Source organism: Hydra vulgaris, chromosome 15 (genome assembly GCF_038396675.1).
Source record: "Hydra vulgaris chromosome 15, alternate assembly HydraT2T_AEP".
Lineage (NCBI taxonomy): Eukaryota > Metazoa > Cnidaria > Hydrozoa > Anthoathecata > Hydridae > Hydra > Hydra vulgaris.
The window spans coordinates 39,580,052-39,604,950 of NC_088934.1; the positions used below are offsets into that span (position 1 = coordinate 39,580,052).

At 28.2% G+C, this 24,899-nt stretch overlaps 2 protein-coding genes across 2 annotated transcripts in view; one reads left to right on the forward strand and one right to left on the reverse strand.

Moving 5' to 3' along the window:
- Window positions 1-24,899, forward strand: part of LOC105848164 (uncharacterized) — a 54,341-nt gene that overhangs the window by 589 nt on the left and 28,853 nt on the right. The window contains exons 2-3 of the mRNA XM_065820360.1: window positions 14,033-14,326; window positions 17,000-17,166. Of these exons, the coding sequence (XP_065676432.1) occupies window positions 14,033-14,326; window positions 17,000-17,166 (461 nt within the window). The remainder of the gene's footprint in view (window positions 1-14,032; window positions 14,327-16,999; window positions 17,167-24,899) is intronic.
- Window positions 23,479-24,499, reverse strand: LOC136092432 (uncharacterized). Its single transcript, XM_065820672.1, has 2 exons — window positions 24,466-24,499; window positions 23,479-24,241 (listed from the first exon to the last, which is right to left on the reverse strand). The coding sequence occupies exon 2, from the start codon at window positions 24,235-24,237 to the stop codon at window positions 23,479-23,481; it is 759 nt and encodes a 252-aa protein (XP_065676744.1). The 5' UTR covers window positions 24,238-24,241; window positions 24,466-24,499.

The window sequence follows — 24,899 nt, forward strand, 5'->3', positions numbered from 1 at the left end:
TCATCTTTAGATTGATAAAAAAGAAGAAACAAATAGTGATCAACAGGGTACTTTTCATTTTTTTTAAATTATCTAAGACCTCTGACAAAAATAAAATCTTTTTTACTTGTCTGTGAATGTATAAGAGGTTTTGTAATCCTTTAACTGCACGATCTTTCTAATGAAACTAAAAACCTTGATCATGGAGTTGCATTTGGTTTTTAGAATTACCATCAGGCTGTTTGATTGTATAACTTGAAATTAATTTGTTTTACTAAAAATTTTATCTTTCAATGAAAATGTTTTTTCTAGGGTTGATTGATTAAAATTTATTAATAAAAATATTTTTTCTAGGGTTGTTTGATTGAAATTTATTTCTTTTAAATTCATTGAAATAAGGAATAAACGTTAAAATACACTAATTTTTTGAATCAACAACAATTTTTGTGTAACCAACAAAGAATTACTAAAGTTTCAAATGTTTAAAAAGCTAATGAAGCTGAAAAAATATTTACTCACATTTAAAATATAAATTTATGCTTTTATTTTATCAAGCTTGTAAAAATTTTACGATAACTTCTACTCTCGAAATTTTAGAACAACTAATAAGCAAAAGAAGAGCTTTAGAAATAATTTTTATTGCAGTTTTTTTTCTTTGTCAAACTTTGCAGGTACGTATCATATTAGAATATTGTTTTTATTTGAATAAGTAACAACAGCATAAAAGATAAACTCAATTTTATTTTCAGAGGTATAAAAGAAATGTAGAAGATAGGGTGTTTCAGTTAGTTAAGTTACATATAACAGGCAGGTTATGTATACACTTAATCAGCATGCCAAAAATTCACACACACGCACATAGCTGTAAAAAACTTACTTAAAGACTTTTAACTTTTTAATTAAAACTGAAGTTGTCCCAATAAACTAAAATAGCAAAATTCTCCGATATTTGAAACCGAAAATTACGTCATTGTTAAGTAGTTATAGAATGATTTTAATTTTTCCAGCATATTCCAAACTTCTGAAAAGAATTGTTCAAAACAAACTTTATAAATATTTAACAGTAAGTAAAAGTCTTAGATGGATATCTATAAGGTTTTCAATCGAATTACTTAACGGAATATGCAGCCCTAGACCTTAGGAACAACATTATTGCATCTTTTGATGTAAGGAAGTTTCTATTTGAAGTTTTTATTGACTTTACAAAATTTTTCAATGTATTTTCATATGAAATTCTTTTTTAAAAAAACACACAAAAAATAACTATAATCAAAACCGAACTACTAAACGGTTTTTTAACAAGATAAAAGGCAACAAAGTATTTCAATTGATGGCAATATTATATAAAATTGTTGGCAATATTATACAAAGCAAATTACAAATAAAATATGGTGCACCCTAGGAATCAATAATTGCTCCGTTGCTTTTCCTTATTTCTATCAACAACCTTCTTAAAGTCTTCACAAACTTTGATTATAACATATTTTCAGATGATACTAACTTATTTTATTCGACTGCTTTTATTAATTACCTATTTGATAAAGTAAATATTTTGCAAAATGTCAATATCAACAAGCTAAAGCACAAATATTGGCATATTGATATTGACCAATAAAAGCACGTCAATACGGTCCCAATATTGGCATCCTAAAATTTGACAAACAATATTGGACCAATGTTAATGCTAATACTTGCCATTATTAGTATGCCAATATTGGCGCAATATTGCATATCTTGTCCGATATTGGTCAAAATATCCAATAATACACCATTATTGCACTTTTTAATCGATTTATTCTTATATAAATGGACACTTTTTTTTATCCACCTTCAAAAAAATGGAAACTGCCTCATATCATGCAAGACCTTTTAATTGATAATATAATAATAAAAAGAGAAAAAGTTACTAAGTTTCTCGGAGTATATTTATTAAAAATCTATCTTGAAAGAGAAAATCATATTGATATCTCAAATAAAATTGCTAAATACATCGGAATTCTTTATAAAGCAAGAAATGTAATTCTCTATAAAGCAAGAAATATTAAGTAAACACCAGTTAACACAATTATATTATTCATTAATACATTGTCAAATAAACTATGCGAATATTATATGGGAAAGCACTCATAGAATAAAGCTAAAATCTCTTTACCTTCATCAGAAACACACAGTTTGCGTAATAAATTTTAAAAATCGGTTTTTTCATACAAAACAACATTTTAAAGAAATAAATATTTTAAATGTATATCAACTAAATGTCTTTAATATTTTATGTTTCATGTTTAAAAGTAGAAAAAAGTTGTTGCCAAATGTATTACAAAATCTTTATTGTATGAAAACTATAAACAAATATAATCTTCGAACTAATAACAATCTTATTGCTCCTTTTTACCGTAAAAGCAAAGACCAGTTTTTTGTTTCTTATCTAGGTCCTTATCTCTAAACAAAAATAGTTATACCAAATTTTGATTTTTCTACTCAACTGATTTTTGGTTCCATTCAACAAAAACTAAAAAAATTATATTTTTAATTAAAAATATCTTGATTTATTTTTAATTGTTTTTTTTTTGTTTGTTGTTGTTCTATTTTGTATATTATTTGCTTTAAAATTTTATCCAGGCTTTTTAACATTTTATCTTGGTTTTTGAATGTTTTTGCATAAAGGTGAATTATTGTTTCACTACAAACATTGTATTTTTATTAAAAATTAACCATATATTGTAAAGGGCTTCATGACAAGATCCTCATGATCTTCTAGAATTCCTGTCGTTACTAATGTAAAAATTGCAAAAAATATCTGGTTATTGTTATACTTTTAAACGACAAAATATAGTGTGTATATATATATATATATATATATATATATATATATATATATATATATATATATATATATATATATATATGTATATGTATATATATATTAATAGTATGAATAGTTAACATGAAAACAAAGCTTTCAGCAAAAAATATTTGCTTTAAAGGTTTAAAAGTTAGGTTAAAGTTTTATTAGAGAAAGAATATTGCAATCAGAAATCTACTCACGTGCAAAAAATAAAAAGCTGAAATAAGAAATATTTTTAATAAAAAATGCAATTTAAACTTAGTAGCAAATATACGTAATTAGTTTAACTAAAGCAAAAAAAAATTAGTTTATTTTTTTATTTTTTTCAAATTCTTTAAAAACTACCACTAGTATTTTCTCAATACTAAAAAATTTTTGGAAATTTTTGCCGGATTATAGGATCATCACCATATAATATAATACTAGCGGCTCTGACCCGTAAAATACAGGTCTTGATGAGTCTATTCAACACCGACCATTTCTATACTTATTAACTTCAATATTTTTTACATAAAAGTATATCTACTATAGAACATTTAATTAACAAATTGTTACCATATTTTTGTTACATTAATTAAATATAAACTTTCAGAAAAAGAAGAAAAAAAACAAAAAATAATGAAAGAAAAGCTAAGAAGAGCTAACATTCGACATAGGTTTTGTGACTTCTGTGTCTTGTTTTTCTTTTTAAATCTTTATAAGAAAGTTATATTATGAGAAAGATAGGGTAAATTAGGGTAATCTGAGCACCTTGGTAATATGGGCACACTTAAAGATTTCTTAGATGTAAGCAGTGAAGTTAAAGTTGCTTTGTATTTTTTGAATCAACTTTATGTGGTGATAACAGCCCAGATAGCAAACTGATTGGTCCATTGTTGGCAGCCAACTATCTTAACGTTGGTCCTATATTGGCTGATTGCTATGGGCCAACATTGGTGTGTTACAACGAGCAGCATTGGCCCAACTTTGGCTAACTAGTACGGGCCAACATTGACGTTATACTTTGCGCGACATCGGGCAAATGTGGCGGCTTAACATAAATATATTGCTATCTCTGATTATTTTCAGTTATACGGGTCGTTTCACCTAACATTATGCAAACTATTGCAAATGAAAAGATAAGAAGTAGGGAGGGATGATATAAACAAAAAAAAAGTATTAACATTATTTTATTATATTTTAAGTAAAAAAGCAAAAGTTTTCATCTAATTGATAACCTAGTCATTGTGTTCATCTTTACTATCTGGATCAGCACGCGGTCTTTTCAAACGTTGCGCCCTGCCGCCGTTTCTATCTTTGGCATAGAGAAACCAGTTCATAAAGGCAATTTTTATTTCATGATTTGCCAATTTAACAGTAAAACAAAATTGTAAGTTTTTGTTTTACTGTTAAATTTAATAATTAAGATGGTATAGTGTATTATTCCAAATAAAAATAATAACAAACAGAAAATAAAGTGTAATCTTACTAATGGCAGAAGGAAGCCGAGAAGGAACAGTGGGAGCAAATGGCAACAGACTTGTACTTTTTTTGTTCTTTGCTACTCTACCTTCCTTGTGACTTTCATCATGAACAAATTTAAATTCTTCCAAACTATGAAATGCATTCATTTTGGATGCTCGACTTTGTACTTTAACATCTAAAACTTTATTTTCAACTTCAATTTAGCCCTTTAGTTCAGCCCTTGTTGCAATTTCAATTGCTTTTTCATATGCATCTATTAAAAGAACATAGTTGAATATTTCATTTTGTTTTTTATTTTCAAGACAATAAAAAATTCATTTAAAAAATTCATTCCATAAATTAATCGAATATTATTAAGAAATAAATATAAGTTTTAGTTTGAACTGACAGTTTAAATTCAATGTTAAGAAAAACCTGCAGTTCCAAATGAACGAATCACTTCATGCATAGACCAATTATCTGTGTTAGGTATTTGAGAAGTGTTAACAGCTTTTTTTATTTTTGAAGTACTATGATAAGGTGGCCAATAACAATACATTTTATCTCCAGACAACCACGTTAAAGGAATACTTCTACTTTTATCTCTACTTCATCTGGTTATTGTTATACTTTTAAACGACAAAATATAGTATATATATACATATATATATATATATATATATATATATATATATATATATATATATATATATATATATATATATATATATATATTTTATATATATATATATATATATATATATATATATATATATATATATGTATATATGTATATATATATGTATATGTATATATATATTAATAGTATGAATAGTTAACATGAAAACAAAGCTTTCAGCAAAAAATATTTGCTTTAAAGGTTTAAAAGTTAGGTTAAAGTTTTATTAGAGAAAGAATATTGCAATCAGAAATCTACTCACGTGCAAAAAATAAAAAGCTGAAATAAGAAATATTTTTAATAAAAAATGCAATTTAAACTTAGTAGCAAATATACTTTAACATCTAAAACTTTATTTTCAACTTCAATTTAGCCCTTTAGTTCAGCCCTTGTTGCAATTTCATTAACTTGTTAACAGCTTTTTTTATTTTTGAAGTACTATGATAAGGTGGCCAATAACAATACATTTTATCTCCAGACAACCACGTTAAAGGAATACTTCTACTTTTATCTCTACTTCATCTCCAATAAACTTTACAATTGTATATTTACCACCAACCATAGTTTTTCTAAATTAATAAACTTTAAACTGTGTGTTAAACAACAATATATAAAAATCAAAATAACGTAAAACATAAAAAACTGTTTAAAGACAAATAATCAAATGCTTCAATTGTATAATTATCTAATATAACTATCAACAATACATGTTAATTGCGTAACCTCTTTTTTTTTTTAATGAAATAAGAAATTCAAGAATGAGTGAATGAGTGGTAAAGCACGATATCTAGTGTTTTCCAATTTTATAAGTATACATTTGCTTATTATATCCGACACTGGAAAACTAAGCAGGTTTGTGTTTACATCTTTTACTACACTGATGTGTAGGTAACTTGATTGTAGGGGGTAGTCAAAATAATCATTTGATAAAATAAGTTTATGGCAGAGTAAAAAGATTTTACTATCTTGAACAACAAGGTTTTTAACAAGGCAATACTGATTTTTGCTTAGTAACACACAACAGTCTTTATAACAGTCATAAACACTTATTAAAAAACAGCTAGTTTTCAACTTTAAATACTGAGCACAATTTGAAAATATTGATAAAATGGGGCCTTGCTTGTGTTTGCCAGACATAATAATCTCATCGGAAATCGTATCTTGTTCTACAGAAAAACCTGTCATCTCAGCTAATCGTTTTACAACTTGCTGTATTGGCTGCTTAGGTTTTCTAATCAACTTTTTTAGCTTTCCCAAAAAATTTTCGAGTGGAAGCTATCAAGGGGACCAAATCTTTGTGCGTCTGAGGCTAAATTCGCAAGATTGTGAAAATTATACACTAAAAGTTTCCGTACAAAATGTGTGCATGCTGAACAAAAAGTTTGAGGAGACCGCCAGCGTACTCTGAATATGTTTTACATAGTAGAGGGTTCACTAAAATACTTACTTGACAGACCAACAACAAAAAATGTTTATAAACATCATTATCAACAATTCCATTTAATGCAGCAATACCAGTATATAGAAGGAAATTTCTATTCTCAGTTGCTTTCAAATAACTAATTTCATGAATAGCAGGTGGTTTACGGGAAAACTCACTTGGGAAACATTTAGCCATGCCAATTAGTTTATCTGAAGTTTCAGCAGTTTTTTTTTGCAGGGTAATGACTTATAAGACCACCTATACCTATCTACTGTTTAACTAACTTATCAACAAGACCTATACAGACTAAATCCACATAATCAATTGGAAAATTTGTCACTATGCCTATTCCAAGCTCAAGTAATGGAGTTGAACCTTTATGGTGTTCTTGGTCATCCAATACAGAAAAACTTTTATTGGTACGCAATGGGCAATTCACATCTGTGAGTATTACTCTTCCGCACCATTCACCTTCAACCACACATTTCTCAAAGGCAGAGTATCCTAGTTCTCTAACTACAACACTACATGGAGTTTTAAGCAGTGTTCTGGAACATCGAGGCAACACGGGGTGATATGGATTCAATAGTTTTAATTGTGATGTCAATGATACATGTGTTATGCCAAACTTAACAGACCACTCACGCAACTGTTCTAAACTGTTTCATTATCACTGCGGTACTTACGCTATTGAAAAAAGTCATCATAAGTATAATCATTGTAAAACCATCTATCTAAATCATTTTCTATTTTATAAATAGATGAAAAATTGGGGATAACATTTTCAGAATTACTGTCACAATTTGATGAAGTATTCAATTCATCATTAATAATAGAAGCTCCATTTGTTTTCCATTATGTTTTAGATACATACTTCATTATAGAAGCTATAGTTTTGGATATTCGTCGCCTCTTTAAAAAATATGTTGATCTTGATTGATTATTTGATTCCATTATTAGTTCAACACTTATTGTAAAACAATTTTAATACAATAAAATTTCAATGCAAGTAAAAAGGGGTCAAGTTAAACAGTATATTTCGTTTACATATATATGTATATATATATATATATATATATATATATATATATATATATATATATATATATATATATATATAATCACAAAAAAAAAGTTTAGCATCTAAAAGAATAAATCCAAAACTTCATTATTTTTGATTTCACATCTTTGATATTATTCTTTTATTACTATATGCTTTATAAAAATAGGTCTCAACAAAAGCATTTTAAAATAATAAAGTAAATTTTATATGGAGGATGCCAACAGCACGCTTTAGTAAAAGTCTAAATTTTTTTTAAATTTGTTTCGTGTATCTACAACATGGGGTATTTTTAATTTGAACGATGGCCCACCGTAGGCCCAAATGGTTGTTTTTTATTAACTTTACTTTTTTAAGAATCAATGCTTGCATCTATGGTCCAACCTTGGCCCAACAATAGTCTAAAATTTTAAATATTTATAAATGTATAAATGGGTTTTCAAATGGTATAGTTTAATATAATTTTATGCCCAAACGTAAAATATAACATTCGGTAATAATTTAAAATAAATATTTCCTTTTAAAACGCAATATTTGTATTTTTGGTTGGCGTTATGTCGGCATATGACATTGGCCAATATAAACTAAAAAAGTGTGCTATCTGGGTGGAATCAGTACAATTAGCCTTAATTTATATGCAGTAATTAGCGGCTATCATCTATTTAAAACGCTGTTTAATTTTTTGCGTTGTTAAAATAATATCATCACGCATGAATATATCTGTGACGCGAAATTTCGGTGCTAAAATAATGAGATTAATTTTTTTATAAAAAAAAATATGTTAGCTAAAAATCCAATCAATATTTGTTAGAAAAACAATGCATAGAAACATTTAGTTTTGACTTTATTAAAAGATGCCATTTTTGTGTAATATGAGCATCCTCAAATTACCCAATGTTTTTCATTGAAATTACCTAGTTTAAAGTCCTAAAATAAAGGTTTTTTTAACTGCTTTTTAAATATAAACAAAACATAGTTAAAAATTTTAATATTATAACAATACTAAATATTTTTCTGTAACTTATATTAAAAAGTTCTGAGTTTTTATCGTTCAAAGGATTGAGTTAATAAAATTGATAGAATAACGAACTAATTTTGTGTTGTTGTTGTTGCGGAAAACCTAGTAGTATTATTTCAACAAAAAGTGATTCAAAATTTAATTTTTTAATGATAAGTTTTATTAATAACAAATCATTATATTTCAAAAATTAGTTCTAATTGTAAGATTGGTACTTTTTTAATTAATGTTATTTTTTTGAACTAATTTAAAGTGCTGATATTACCAAGTGGTCTTGGTAATATGAGCACTTTTGCTACTTTTTTTAAACCTCTGTGTTTTTAAGAAAAAAATTTCGGATGCCCAAATATCTAAGTGGAAAATGAGTAGGAATCCATGAAAATTGTTTATTCGCAAAAAATTTTTGATTCAGCATAATTATTTTTGAAAATGTTTCAATTTTCGTTTAAGGTGCTCATACTACGCTAATCTACCATATATACCTTTCACATACAGTAGTGTGACAATTCATAATGGCCACCCACAATTTTTTACATCCATAAGTTTCAAAGTCTATTATTTTAATATTTTTTTGTGATTTATGTTCTCAAAAGTAATTTTTATTTACGAAATAGGTACTTTTTTTAACAAATAAATAAGATTTAACAAATTGTTCATAAATTTTAATATTCAAATATTACTTCAAGTATATTCAAGATCAATATTTGGTGATTCCTCCTGTTGCCTCTAAATAATTGCAAGAACCCTTTTTGACATATGCATCTTTTTAGCCATTTCCTTCAATTCTTTATTATGGTTCCAATGGTGAATAATTCTTTCTATTAAATACACTTTATATGTAATATTTCTTTAGGAGCGCCCAAACGTTTTCTGAAGGTAAGGTGAGTTTCCTGGTCAATCAAGTAATAGAATATTTTGTTCTAATAGATATTTTTCAACTGATTTAGCTGTGTGACTAATAAACAAATTCAAAACTCTGGGAATAAAACTTAACAAGTGTACAGCCAAAAGCACTGATTTTAAGAGTTAAAATTTTATTTAAATCAAAACATTAACTATGAATAATAAAAATAATGAATTTTTACTCTTCATATGAAAAAAATGAGGTTAAACTTCAAAATGATCAAAATTCATTTGTGGCCATAATAATTGTCACACGACTGTACATGACAGTTGCGTAAAATTTCTTCCTGTGTTTTTGAAAACCTAAGGCTATAATAAAATATAACTTTCTCATAAGGATTATTTTATTAAAAAAGCAAAAGAGGACACAGAAACAGGTCACAAAACCTAGTTACGTCAAATGTTAGCTCTATCTGTTTGGTATATTTTATAGGATTTTCTCTGTAGTATGACGAATCTTATAGGAACTTTTCTAGTGCGACAAAAATTGGCCCTAAAAAAGTATGTAATAGAAACGAACATAATCAGCAAAAAAATAAAAGTATAAATGATTTCATTACATTTACAAAAATACAACGGACATTTATATATATATATATATATATATATATATATATATATATATATATATATATATATATATATATATATATATATATATATATATATATATATATATTGATATTTATTTTTAAATTGCAAAAATGACCAATATACAAAATATCTATACAAAATAATACAATGTAGAGGGCACAGCATCATAAATTCACATGTTAAGCAAAATTGATAAATTTTTGTTTTTCTAATTAATAATAATGTTGCCGTTCCCAATCTGTTGGTAATAAAAATTTCTGCGGCGTGGTTCGATTTATAAAGCGTCCAAAAGGTAAACCATAAAAAAATCTTTTTTCCAAAAAAAACATATTATTAAATTTTTTTGCTTTTCATTTTGTTTTCTATTTGTTCTTTAGTAGTTGCAATATAAGAAAATAATTTATGTATTTTTTGAATTATTATAAGGAAAAGTAATTTTGGGGCAGTGGCTCACCTTGTTTCTATCCACGATATTTATGAAAAATTTCAAAATAAGTTTAAAATGACTGCAATGGTACAAGAAAAAAAGTTCCGAGGCAAATTTTGCATAAAAATTTCCTATTGTATGGCCTAAAACCTTTAAAATTGAATTGGTGATAAAAAAAAATTCAATTAAATTTTTTTAAATTTTATTTTTGTTTTCTTTTCTATAAAAGTTACTTTATCAAAAATTTATTTTTAAATTGTATACGTTTTTGGAAGAAATAGAAGAAAAAGTAATTATTTGATTTATTTATATATCTATATATATATATATATTTCCGAAAATATCTAAAATAGGTTTAAAATGGTAACTATAGGGTAAAAAATAGGGTAACTGTGCCAGTAAAAAAAGTCATGAAGCAATTTTTTAACAAAGTATTATAGTTTTTATTTTAAGGCCAAAAAACTGTAAAACATCATTAGTACTATTAAAAAAAAAAATAAAGCTCTGTGGTTATCGAAATTAAATGTCAATAGGCATTTTTTGGACTGGGCGTAGGAATGTTGTTGGACAATGGAATTTGTTGTTGCCGAAACTAAATTACAAAGCTTGTTATTTTAGCTTTTTTAATAACTTAAAAAAAATAAAAAATATTTGTTTTCATAAAATAAAAAATATTAGTTTTCATAAAGTTATTGGAAATAAGTTCAAAAAAGAAAGTTAACAAACTTTAATCTAAGAATTGGTTCAAAAAATTTGAATAAAATTACAAATGAAGCAATAACATCAATTTCAGTTTACTAGATTTCAGTTTACTAGATTTCAGTTTACTAGATCTCAGATTAATATTAAAATTAAACTAGCTTTCCTGTGAGATTTTATTTCATCTCCACAAAAATTTTTATGATATATTTAAACCTCATATCTGCTTTATAGTCAATTATGATTCTAATAAAACGACCCCAAAGTTTATCGTTGACACTTTTTTCGTAATTTTCTTTTGACTCTTTGCAGTCTTTGTTCCATTTACACTCCATTATCTCTTTGATCATTAATTTTTCTAAAATAATTTTTCAGTTGAGTCTGATACATTTCTATGAAGTTAAGCTCATAATAAAACTTAAGAAAATCGATTATTTTTACATCCATCTTATACTTTTTATTGTGCTCTTGAACTAACTTATCTAATTTTGATCTTTTCGTTAAAGCTAGATGAGACGATGCTTTTATTCTTAAGTCAGCAAGAAGAATGTCTAAGGTTTTCATGGGTAAGTCAATAAGATCTAATTGTCTGACAAGGGATGTGTATAGTCTCTTCCAAAGATGAGGGTTTTTAGAGATAAAAGATTTCTTTAGTTGACCGAGAACAGAGTTAGTTTTCGATGATATTATTTTAATGTGAGGGTCCCATTAGAGGTTGTGTGAAATATAAATGCCAAGATCTCTTACGTTGTAAGAGAAATTGAGAAGCGGCATCCCTTGCTGAGTCAAGATATAGTTTTGGTGATTAGGATTTTTACTTTTGTTAAAACGTACGATAAGGCACTTTTTGTAGTTAAGACATAAGCGCCAGGTTAGATTCCAAAACGTGATGTGATTTATATTCTTCTGGAGCAAACCTAGACTATCAAGTATCAAGTTGATGGAAATAACTTTGGTGTTGTCGGCGTATAACTTAATTGGATTGCTAAGAAGGACTGTAATATCATTGATGTATAAGATGAATAGAAGAGGTCCTAGAACAGATCCTTGTGGGACACTACTGGTGACTGGTAACCAATCTGAAATAGCGGAGCCCATCACAACTCGTTGTGTTCAGTTAGAAAAAAATTTATCCAATTAAGAAGCATATAAGAGATACTATAACCAGAAAGTTTGTGAAGCATAAGATTATGAGGAGGTGTGTCAAATCCTTTTCATAATCTAGGTATAAAGCATCTACAATATAGCCTCTTGCCATTGAGTATGAGATCTGATCAACAAATTCCAATAAACTTGTAGTGCATGATTTATTTGGCACAAACCCGAGCTGATTTTGAGATAAAAAATTATTAGCACATAGATACTCAGTTAAACAATATTTTACAACACGCTCTAAGATTTTACAGCAGACAGAAGTTAAAGAAATGAGTCTATAGTTTAATGCATCAAGTTTAGGTCCTTCCTTGTAAAGCGGTGTAATGTTTGCTACCAGCCACGCAGCTGGAACTTTTCCTTCAGATATAGATTTTATAAATATATAAGTAACTGGCACATTCTGAGATGAAGAACATTTGTTGAGAACATGTGGGTGAATGTCGTCTACGCCTGCAGGCTTCTGCATGTTAAGTTTTGAGAGTATTGATTTCATGTAGTTCTTATTAAGTCTATTTAAGGCCGGCGTCTCCTAAATCACAGAAAAAATCCGTTTCTTGAATGCTGGCAGTGATTGACTTAAACTTAAAGGATTAAAAACAGATGAAAAGAATTTTTTTAAGGATTATAGCTATATGGCTTTGATCGGTTGTAATATATCAGTTGGATCTTACATAGATCATATTTGATTTTTATCTTTAAGTTTCATATTTATGTATTGATATATAAGTTTCAGGTTTTTCTTGGCTTTTTCTGATGGCGATTTTTCATATTGAGCAATAGAATAAATAAGAGCTTGTTTTACTTTTTTGCAGCTATTGTTGTATTTTGTAGTGTCCAGACGCCAGTTTTGGTCTTTGCTTCTATAATAAAGTTTATTTTAATTTTTTATCGCAGAGATTACTTCTTTTGTGATCCAAGGTTTGCGTAAAACTGAATAATGTAATTTAATTGCTGGTATATGAAGATTACATCCCTCAATATAGCATTCATTAATATTTAAATTTCTAATACAATTATTCCAATTGGCATCTTTGAAATACATATTTAGATACTTTGTCATACCATTTTTAAAATCTTGTCGAGATGAAGAAAACATAATTCTAGGAGGGCTTAAAGATTCTACAGCGAAATTCCATGTTAGAATTAAATGAGCTCGTCTTTTTTTGGCGTAGCCAAGTTGAGAAAAACAAACGTTACATAACAACTCAAGTTAAATAGTGTTATAACTAATACGTTAAAATTTTTTATAATAACTATTACGTTAAAATTTTTATAAAATAAATTTAAAAGGGGTTTTAAAAGCTAAAATATTTGTTTGAAATTTCTAAAAACCATCGGATAAAAAATGAAATAAATACTAAAATAAAAATTTAAATTAATAACTAATTGCAACGTTTTAATATGAATGATAAAAACTTAATTCAAAAAAATTTAATGCTTTGGTGTCTTTTAAAAAACAAATTTACTCAAAAAAATGACGTATTTTACTCACGTAGCCGTGTGTTCAACTTCAATTTTGTTTTATATAAAAAATAAAAAGTTCAAAATATAAAGTTTATATTCAATACTGAATTTATTTATAACTTTGGAACAACTATAATGATTAGAAATTTAATGCACATAAAATATATTGGACAAAATGACCGCAAGATGTCATTTTTTACCAGACAAGTGCCGGACAATGTCTGATGTCCGGCGCTTATTTCGAACCCTTATATATGGACATATGCATATAGTTTGTTTATATACATTATTTATATTGTATTTGTTATTATTTGTTATAATGATAAAAATAAATAATTTTTAGTTTTCTGAATCCTCGTTTAAAGTAAAGATCTATCTTGAAACATTTAATACAAGTGGATCAATTGGCCGCGATTATAAAAAAGATTGTTGTAAAAAAAACTTTTGCGATGAAAACTGTTTATTTCAATTTGAAATATGTTATGGCACAAGTTTGCTCCACTGTTTTACTTCAAATACACTTGTTGAAAATGGGAAAACAAGAACTACTAGTTTTAAATTAGATTCAAGTAACATAACGAAACCATTAGATGGTAGCATGACACACCCAATGATTTTTAGATCGTCTTTATCAAAGGTGAAATTTATTTTTAAATATAAATAAGAACTATTTTATAGATTAGATATCAAAATAATCTAATAAAGTTTAATTTAGTATGAAACTTGATTTAATAAGGAATGAGTGCTTGTCTAAACAGAAAGATTTTACCACGTTGCCGATGATAAAACCTTTTACCAATATATTATGAGTGGCAAATTTAAAACGCGATTTTAAAAAAGGGCTTGGAATCCAAATAAAAAAATCTAAAACAATAGCAAACTTGCTCTGTGTCTTTTATGAGCACTCGGTTGCAAGTGTTTTCCGAATATAAATAAACAAATTTAAAAAAAATATTAACCAAAAGGCAAACCATATTGTAATAATAATAACGCTGTGTAAACGTTAGATTTTATTCTAGCAGAAAGTTGCTAGTTTTTCAAAATGGAAAGGTTTTTGTAACAATAAATTCAAATTTAAAAGTGACTTTACATATTAACATTAATTTAACTAACGTAAATTTGTGTTAGAATAATTTTAGCGCATTTTATTACCCTTAAACATTAAATTTAAATGCGGTTTATATTTTATAATAGCATATCTATAATTATCTAACAAACCCTAAGACGTCTTTGAGTAACTGGTAAAAAAAAATTAGCTGTGGGGAGACTCAAACTCAAAAATAATTTGTTAAAAAAAACGTATAATATTTAATAAATATATGATAAGAATATATACTCAAAATACGATAAGATTAAGAATATAAAACAGAATATATTTGTTAAACGTATACTAAAAATATACAAGAGGAGATTAGTTTTTATTTTGTACCTGAGAACAATATAAAAAGTATTTAAAAAGCACACATACATGAATTTATACAATAACTTTAAATCCTCAGCACACATACATGAAATTATACAATAACTTATCATTTCAATCCTCAGAACACTCATCACTTGATTCTTCAGAAGACTGATTAGTTATGAAATATATTCTAAAAATATTTTCATGGATATTTACAAATAGAAATTTTACTGATCTTTAATAGTCATTAAGTAATAACTCTACTAATCTTAAGTAATAATTAAGTAAATCTGCAAGTCTTAAGAAAACACAAAAAAAAAAACACAGAAATTTATAAACATTTAGTTAAAGTAATAATATTAATTATAATAGTAATAATAACAATAATAACAATCTGTAACTGTGTCTTTGTCAAGTCAACAATATCGTTGGTTATAATACTGAATAGCAAATTACAGAGGTCAACAAAAAAAATTTTCTTTCTGGTGCCGAGCAAACAATTTGTTTTTTGTATAGCATTTCTCATTTTGATATCAAATATGCAACTCTTTTTTTACCATCACGTCAAGTTGTAAAGGTATTTAGGTTCAAATCTTAAGTATTTAGGGTATAGTCCCTAATATTGTCGAAAAAAAAGTTATTCAAAAGTATGTCAACCTGGGTCTCAAAAGAAGCGTATTTTCATAGAGATTTTAGAACAAATAAATATTTTACCTTTAAATTTATTGACAAAAAATTACGTGAAAAAATGCTAAAGACTCTTAAAAAATTTCAACAGAATGTTATTTAGTGATAATACAAAAAATACTTATTTTTATTACAAATCAATAACATTTTAAAAATCTCTGTGAAAATATGACGTGATGGTAAAAAAAGAGTTGCATATTTGAAATCAAAATGAGAAATGCTATACAAAAAACAAATTGTTTGCTCGGCACCAGAAAAAAAGTTTTTTTTTGTTGACCTGTGTTATTGCATGAAATACAAATAAATAAATGAAGCAAATTAACAAAATGCGTATTTAAATATATAAATAATAATAGTAATAATAATAATAACAATAGTAGTTATAACTATAATAATAACATTAATAAAATTTTAAAAATAACCAATAAAAAATTAGTTGTACGAATGTCGTACAGTTGCACAACAACTATGCTCAATAATAGTAGCATTTCCTTGCACAACTTAACGTCGGTTGTACAAAAACAAAGGTTGAAGAAATAGAATCTAATCAATTTCTACAATTGTTCGATAGCAAAATCGCAGAACTGGTGCATAACATTTCTACTACTACTACTAGGAAACCAAGCATTGAGGAATTAATTTTTTTTTTTTTCATTCCTTAAAGTGTTAAATGCAAACCAATTCATTACGTAATCGTAGAATAAAAGTGTGAAAGCAACCAGAAAACTTCATTTTACGTTTTAAGGAAAGTGAATGAAAAACAAATGGAAATTTCTTTTGTGTGTGTTAAGCTTGAGTAAAGTTTTTAAAACTTTCTTAAATATTTTTAGTATTATATTTATTTACTGAAGCCATAAAAGATGTTAAGAAAAATTGTTTGTGGAAAACTTATAGTTTTTGTTGTTCACATTTTCAAAATTCCGAACAACTTGTTGAAACCTTTCTGTTTATTAAGATCTTCCGTAGACAGCACGAAAAATTACTACCGAGTAATTTTCGTGCTGTTTCTTTCATAAATATCTCTTTTATAAATAGAGAGAGCATAAAACCTTTAACTCTTTTAATCAAACCTTTGACTCTTTCATTCTGAAGTCAACACTTTAATCACTGAGCATATTTTTCTACTTTGATAAATTATATGTACTTGTACTCGTATTTAATTTTAAGAACAATTTTTTCCCGTTTGATAAAATTGTAATTAACTATATTTCTATCTAGGTGACCTTTAATTTAAGCATAAACATTTATAATCAAAATGTCAATCCACCTAGTTTGTTTAACAGTTTATCAGCGCAATTTTCACTTGACTCAATCGGTGACAGAAAACTAAGTTTATTTGGTGGATTGAATAAAAGGTTTAAAAACGAGTTATCATTTACAGCAAGGTAAGAAAATATTTTTGACTAACTGATACTATAACTAAAGTTATAGATTTTGGAAGATTTGTACAGGAAAAAGGTTAAGTGATAAAAAATTATTGAAAAATTTTAGATATCGATAGTTTTAAATAGAGTTGACAGGTCACCGGTCAATCTAGGCTTTCAACAATCCGTCAGGTTAAAAAAAAAAATATGGGGCATGTAAATGTCAAGTTTTTTAAAATTACGGAATATTTGTTTGTGTCCATTTTATTACTTAGTTATCGTCTAAAACTTTCGTCACGCTGGATGGAGGGTGGGGGGAAAGGTGGAAGGCTTAAATGGTTTTGTAGCAACTCTTACAGGATCGGGGTGCTTATTCACAACTTTTGCGAAATTATTGCTTAGCTGAGCAAAGGTTACGAAAAACTGACGCAAATTATTTTTTGCGTAACTATTATTCACAACTTTTTTGCTGCATTTCGTCACCCAAGAATTGGTTTGCTCAATATCCACTTTTTACTGAAAATGAGTTACTGTTACAGAATTTCATTTTTTTTGGACTTTGAACAAAAGAGATCTGAATATTTTGATAAGAAATGTAAATTCTGTATATGTTATTGTAGATATTAAACAAGCTGGTAAGCTTGTTTAATATCTACTATAAAATATACAGATCAAAATATTCAGATCTCTTTTGTTCAAAATCCAAAAAAAAAACATCAATTTATTACATTTTGTTCAACATTTGGATACTGAATAAACCAAAATGTTATTTTAATGGGTGTATAATTGTGTTTTAACTTCCAAATCGTCGTTAGTTCTGGTCTATTTAATCCAGCTATTTATCCAGCTAAACCAATTACTGCGTCCGGTGAGGTCGTATTTTTGATAAAAAGTTGTTGTCAGTTAGTCAACACTTATATTGGATAAATCTTTAGTAACTGAAAATAATGATAATACTATAAATGAAACCATGAGTATGACAGAGGATATTTACAGCATTTAATATGTGGAACAAAGTAATACGTGACATCGACAGAGAAGAATGAAGATAGTTTAAATAAATTTAAATCTTTTTAACAACGGAAAGTAAAGGAAAGTTAACTATACGAAGAAAATTGGCAAAAAAATATAAAGAAAACAAAAAGAGAGAGGGGAGAAGAAGTTGTTGATAATAAAGGACAACTACATCCTGCAAAAAAAGTTGAAGGAGGCTGTAAACCGAATTGCAGTCATAAATGCAGTGATTATTTTTCCAATGAAGAAAGAAATTAAATAATGAAACAATTTTATAAATTGTCCGATGAGAAAAAGCTACATTTTTATAATAAGTACACCATTAGGGGTGAACCATTTTGGAAGCGAACATACAAAGAAAAGAGCAAAAAGTCTTATGTGTACAAGTATTATTTAAAACACAACAATACACGTGTGCAAGTTTGTAAAGAATTTCTTTGTGGCACACTGAGCATCAGTCAACAACGTATATATTACTTTCATAAAAAAATTCACAATCCACCAACTTCTGTACCAAGATCACCACACAAAGGTCAAAACGTCAAAAAACGTACGCAAACAAAAAACTAGAAATGGTTAGGAATCGCAATAATTTGTTTCCTGTTGTCGAATCACATTACTGCCGTGCCAACAGCAATAAGCAATATTAGATGGTAGTTTAACTTTAAAAAAAATGTATGATCTGTACAAGGTTACAGATTAAAAATTCTGTAAAAAAAAACATTTGCAGAAGTGTCTTCAATGAGGAGTCTAATTTATCATTTTTCAAACCTAAGAAAGATAGATGTGATGAATACGAAGAGTATAAAATTTTTGAACAACCATCAGAGGAAAGAAAATATCAGCAAAAATTACACACTCAAAGAAAAATAGATGAATTTGAGGAAAGAACGAAGGACCGATAGATAATTAACGGTATAATAGTTGTAGTTTATTTTTAACCCTAACATCTATACTAGCTATAATTAAAATACGAGAGCAGTAATAACCTCCTAAACTTTAACCGCGTTTTACCAACAATTTGTAAATTGGTATGTTAAACAAACAAATTCTAGGGTGACGATTTGCGTAAAGTTAAGGTTGCGCATGAGTTACGCAAAACTTAGACAAAAACTTAGGCAAAATACTTACGCAAAATTGAAGGCAAATATTTTATAACTATTTATATAAAGGAAGTAGCTAGTATTACTGATTCTTTTTTTATCAAAACATACTAGGCAATGTGACCGAACAGCGAATGCATCTTTTTTTAAAGGCAGGGCTAACATTTACTAAAACTTAAGTTTTTGTTGTTGTTGTTTCTATATTTATAAATGTAGCAAAGTATATAGAGGCTATTCAAACCATACGTGACATTCTAATATAGAGTAGGGGTGTTTGAAATTGTCACCAAATATAACATGGGAGAGGGGTGGTTAGGAACAGTGTAACATGACAAAATTTTTGACATTCAAAAATAAAAACATGATTCTTATATTTGATGGATAAAGTAAAGTTAATTTTGTGAATCAGGCACATGCAGTATAGAAAATTTTGACTCATCGACAAAGCAAGTATTGATTAAATCACAACAGCAAGTATTGCAGTAGGTTTTCAAGACACCAAATACAGTACAACCTACTAGCTGCAGCCAGTGTGAACAATGTGCTGTCATGTCAAGAATTTAATACTATTTTTATCAGCAACAGATAATAATTTTACTGAACTGTGAAAACCACTATCATTCCATTTGGACTAACTGGTGTACCAAGGAATTTTTAAAGGAATTCCTCCTCCTCACTATAACAAACTACAACAATAAGATTTTATATAGAAATACAAAATAAAAGATCTACCAAAATAATTTAAATCATTACAGAATATGTTTATTATTTGCAAATAATGATATTATTTACCAAAAAAATAGGTTTTGAAAGACAATGCTCTTTTTTTACATAATTTAAATTATCCACAGATGTTACTAATATCTCTTGATAATTGAAATAATTGACAAAAGAGCATTATTATTCAAAATAATCTTAATATTGTTAATACTTTTGGATAATTGAAATCATCAAAAAACATAGCATCATTATTTAAAGTAAGTTTAACATCTAAGTTATAATACTTTGTTACTTCAATAGCCTGATTACTCAGAGATAATTTTAACATTATTGTATTTTGAAATAGCTTTGTTCTCATTTTTAATAAATAAAATAGATATTTGAAAAACTAACAATATAATTATATATTTTTGTGAATATTGTTTCTATATTAGCACACATATTTTCTCTCTCTCTCTCTCATAGAGAGAAAAAGAGAGAGAGAGAGAGAGAGAGAGAGAGAGAGAGAGAGAGAGAGTGAGAGAGAGTGAGAGAGATAGACATTATGCTAGTTATGCAAGTTAAAGTATATACTTCAATAATATTATTGTATACATTTTTTAACAGTATAGTATAGACAGTATAGCATAAGTACAACCATAAGTTAATATAGTATGGATACATCATTTAGTTTTGAAGTATGACAATAACTAGTTATTAAGTTTACTTAACTTATTTAATAAGTTATTGGCAAACAACAAAACTGTATGATATATACATCGTATGGTCGCTTAACTTGTTTTAGCTAGGCTATGAGAGTGTGAACCATCCGTTATATAGATTGTATATATATTTTTTAACCTTTAATATAAGGTGAAAACAAGTTTTTTAAAACAACTTTATCATAAAGTAGCAATTAGCAATTAGCAAAAATAGCAATAAAAGCAATTATTTATCAAAAATTTAGATGTACCACATAAAGTTTATGTGGTACATCCAAATTTTTGATGAATAATTGCTATTGTTGTTGTTGTTAAAAAAATATTTATTGTTGTATTATTTAAATAAATAACTAAACGTTATTTATTTAAGTAATGCATATTTATAGCAGTATAAAATTAACATAAAATTATATTTTATTGGCAATAACAAAGAAAATCTGAAATTTTTTACAATAATAAAAACGCCATTTTTAATATTATTGGATGATTTGAAGATACACCAAACTTAAGTCAGAAAATAGCAGAAGTAACTCTTCCTGTGTCAAGTTTGCTGAGCACTTTTTATGAAAATGTTGTAAATACCATTTTTTAAGTATAACTTAGGTAAAAACTTAAGTTTTTTGTTACGCAGAACAAATACTATACAAAACGCAATACAAGCAAGAAAAAGGCATCTGATTAATATAAAATAAATTTCTTCGAGAGTTTAATTCTTAATTAAGTAATAAAAGTTAAATTTTTTATTCAATTAGGCGCCATTTACACAATTATACAGTTCTTTAATGCAAAATACATTTTATTTATTAATTAGAGTAAACTGGGGTAAGAGTAAACGAAAACAAAAGTGAATGGTTTAGCAATTTTGTTTCTTTTACATTTATTGAAAGCTAAAAATCAAGTGGCTGGATAGCTCAGATGTTTGGTGAGAGCGTCAAATGAAGAATTAAAACCCGGACTGTTAGTGCCGGATTAAGGCTTTATTGGCCCTAAGGCACATTTTAAGTGGCCTAAAAATACAGATAATACGGACTTTCCCACAAAAAGAAAAAAATTAAAATTTAAAAAAAAAATATTTATTAGGCAAAAACTACATAATTTAAAAATTTCACGCTTTTATAACTGCAAATTTGTCAATTAGTTCTTTGAAGTTGACCTTGTTGAGTAAATCAATTTCAATGCACAGAAGTGAAAGTACAGAAAGACGCCGTTGAGCCGTTGTTGATCGTTTTGCATCTTTAATTCTATTCAATTGAGAAAACGAACGTTCTCCTGAAGAACTGGTTGACATCAGGCATAAGTATATCCGGAGTGCTATTTCAGTATTTGGAAATGCTTGATATACACCAGAATTGTGCAGCATTTTAAACATCTTCTGAGCACTTGAATCAAATTGATTCTGTGCACTTGATCCTTCTTCATAGTTTCTCTGTTCCTTATACCAGCACATAAATTGTCGAAATTCTGTTGGAAAATCAGAACAAAGGTCTTTCTAATACACAGTAACAATTCTTTTAACAGCAATGTCAATATCTTCATCGGTCATGGCGTCATACTCAGTCAGAACTCCAAATCTCTGCAGCACAATTGAGTAAGCTTTAATGCGTTTCTTTAATGCATTTTTCAGCTGATCGATGATGACATAGAAGGTATTGACCTTGAAGTTTTGCTGACTTGACATCCCTTCCATAGCATCTGCGGCATCTCCATCATTGATTTGTCTCTTACGCTTTGGTTGTCTTCGACTTTCAGATTTATATGTGCTGTTGCCACAGCGATCACCTGCCTTCTGATTGTAATCATCAAACTTCTCTCGGCATTCATCCAAAAATATATGCAAGCTCTTCAGCAGACCAATAGCTGGAGTTAATTCGATTGTAGAACTTTGCAATAACTTGCTATTAATGTTGAACCTATGCAGAATGTCATTCCAAAGTTCACACAATAGGGCAACTTCAATAGTATCCATGTGTTTGGCCAATGAGTCCGCTTCATTCCTTGTGCTACCATTCTGATTACAATCCCCTGAGATCACCTGAAGAGCACTTTGTAATTGGTGGTACCCCTTGAACACTGCTTTTGCAGCATCAGCTCGAGCAGACCACCGGGTATCTGATGGGTATTTTGGAACAAGGCATTCTCGTTGGTTTTTAACATGGGTCATCATGACATCCCAACGATGTGTTAATGCTATAAAGAAACTATACAGGCGATTCAATATGTTAAAAAATGAAACTGCTTCAACGCAACAATCCACAGCTGACTGGCAACTAGGTTCAACGAGTGGGCAGCATAAGGAATGTAGTCCACTAAACAGTTTTTGTTTTTCAGGATTTATTGCATGCCAATATATTTACCAGACATATTGCTGGCATTATCATATGTCTGACCACAGCAATTTTTGTAGTCGATGTCTTGATCTAACAAGTACTGAAGCAGTGTGGCTGTCCTGTGTGACTGGATATATTAATAAATGTCAAAAACGCTTTACAGGCTGGTAATCCACCATATTAATATAACAAAGAATGATGGTCAGCTGGTCACAATGAGTAAAATACCGTGAATTTGAAATCTCATCCTTTATGAAACCCATAACTTGTTCACCCATCATTGTAATTAATTCTTCACAGATTGTTTTTGATAAATATGATGTGTGACCGCGTCCGCGATTGCCATGAGTACAGATGTGCTGGGACAAAAATGGATCAAATTGACCAATCGGCTCTAAGATGCCCAAATAATTCCCATTTTCTCTGGAGCCAACAACTTCATTGCTACCTCGAAGAGGGAGACCTCTCTCACAAAGAAAAGTAATAGTTGCAGCACAGCGTGACTTTTCTCCAGTAATTGCGCTGCTCCAACATATTGTTGTGCAATTGCTCGTCAACTCTCCTAGCAGCAACACTTCTTTGACATAAAGTAAGAACTGATTGTATGTGCTTTGCACTGATTTCATGGGATTTTAAGTATTGTGTCATATTCTTCCAATCCTCAAATACTGAGCCAGACAACTGTGATCGGTCAGATGAAAACAGAATGCAGGGAAAGCAGAAGACACATGTCTTGGCTGGAGAATAAACAAGCCAGTCACGATCAACGATATCACCATTTGGCAAAACCCGTTTGAAGACACTAGAATTTAGGAAGCGATTCACTCCACTGTATTCCCGCTTTGTTTCTGGATAACTGTGTGCCAAGTTTCGAAAATGGATTGTTCCAAGGCTGATGCACATGTTGCGCACATGATCTGTTATGTCACCAAAACTCCCAACATCATTGGGAATGGTTCCTAAACCAGTATCAGCTCTGTCTTCAAATTTTTCAGTATGTCCAAGTTCAAATGCAATTTTTGCAGCCTCTTCCTTGTGATCAATACCTACCTGAGATGTTGATGAGGATAGTGGGGAATTGAGAGTAATATTATCAGTAGCATCAACCTTGTTCGTGGCAGTGAAAAATGAATTAATTTTGGGTATTTTCCTTAACAGTTTATCTTCATCATGCATTTTCTTCTCTAACTCCTTCCCTCGCTCCCAACCACCTTTACGTATCGACATTAATCTAAAAGTAAAACGTAAAAGTAATCTTTAAAAACGTATTTTTATGTATTCAATAGCATAATTATTCGATTTAAAAATAATTGATTCATGAAGTCATATCATAAAATGATGTAAAATTTTAAAAATTGATTTCTTGTGAACTGCATGATAAGAACATACAAAACCTATATATAAAATAGATTTTAATATTCGAAATGATAATTTAAAATCAAACAACCAGTATACCAGAAGAAAATCATTTGATGAATTTGGTTTTGAACAACCAGAATAAACACCAATTATGAATTCAGATGATGGGATTTCTAGAATGCACATATAACCCAAAAACATTTCACTGTGCTGTTAAAGAGAGGTAATCCATCAATAAATAGACAAAGACTCAACTTGGAAAGATCAGAATTCATATTTTGTTCAATTAAAATAATAATTACAACAGAAATCTAACAATAGTGATGACAGCGTCAACATAATTCATTAAAAATTATAGATTCCTATAAATGAAGGATTTTATTTTTGTTTATTTCAGGAGCATGATGTTCAAAAATTCATGCAAATTACTCGCTGGGATTGATTGTTTGACTTATTAATGATCTGCTTCTTATACCCCTAGGTCACAGAACTGAAGTTCTACATGTATAGTGTATATACGTTTTCTATGT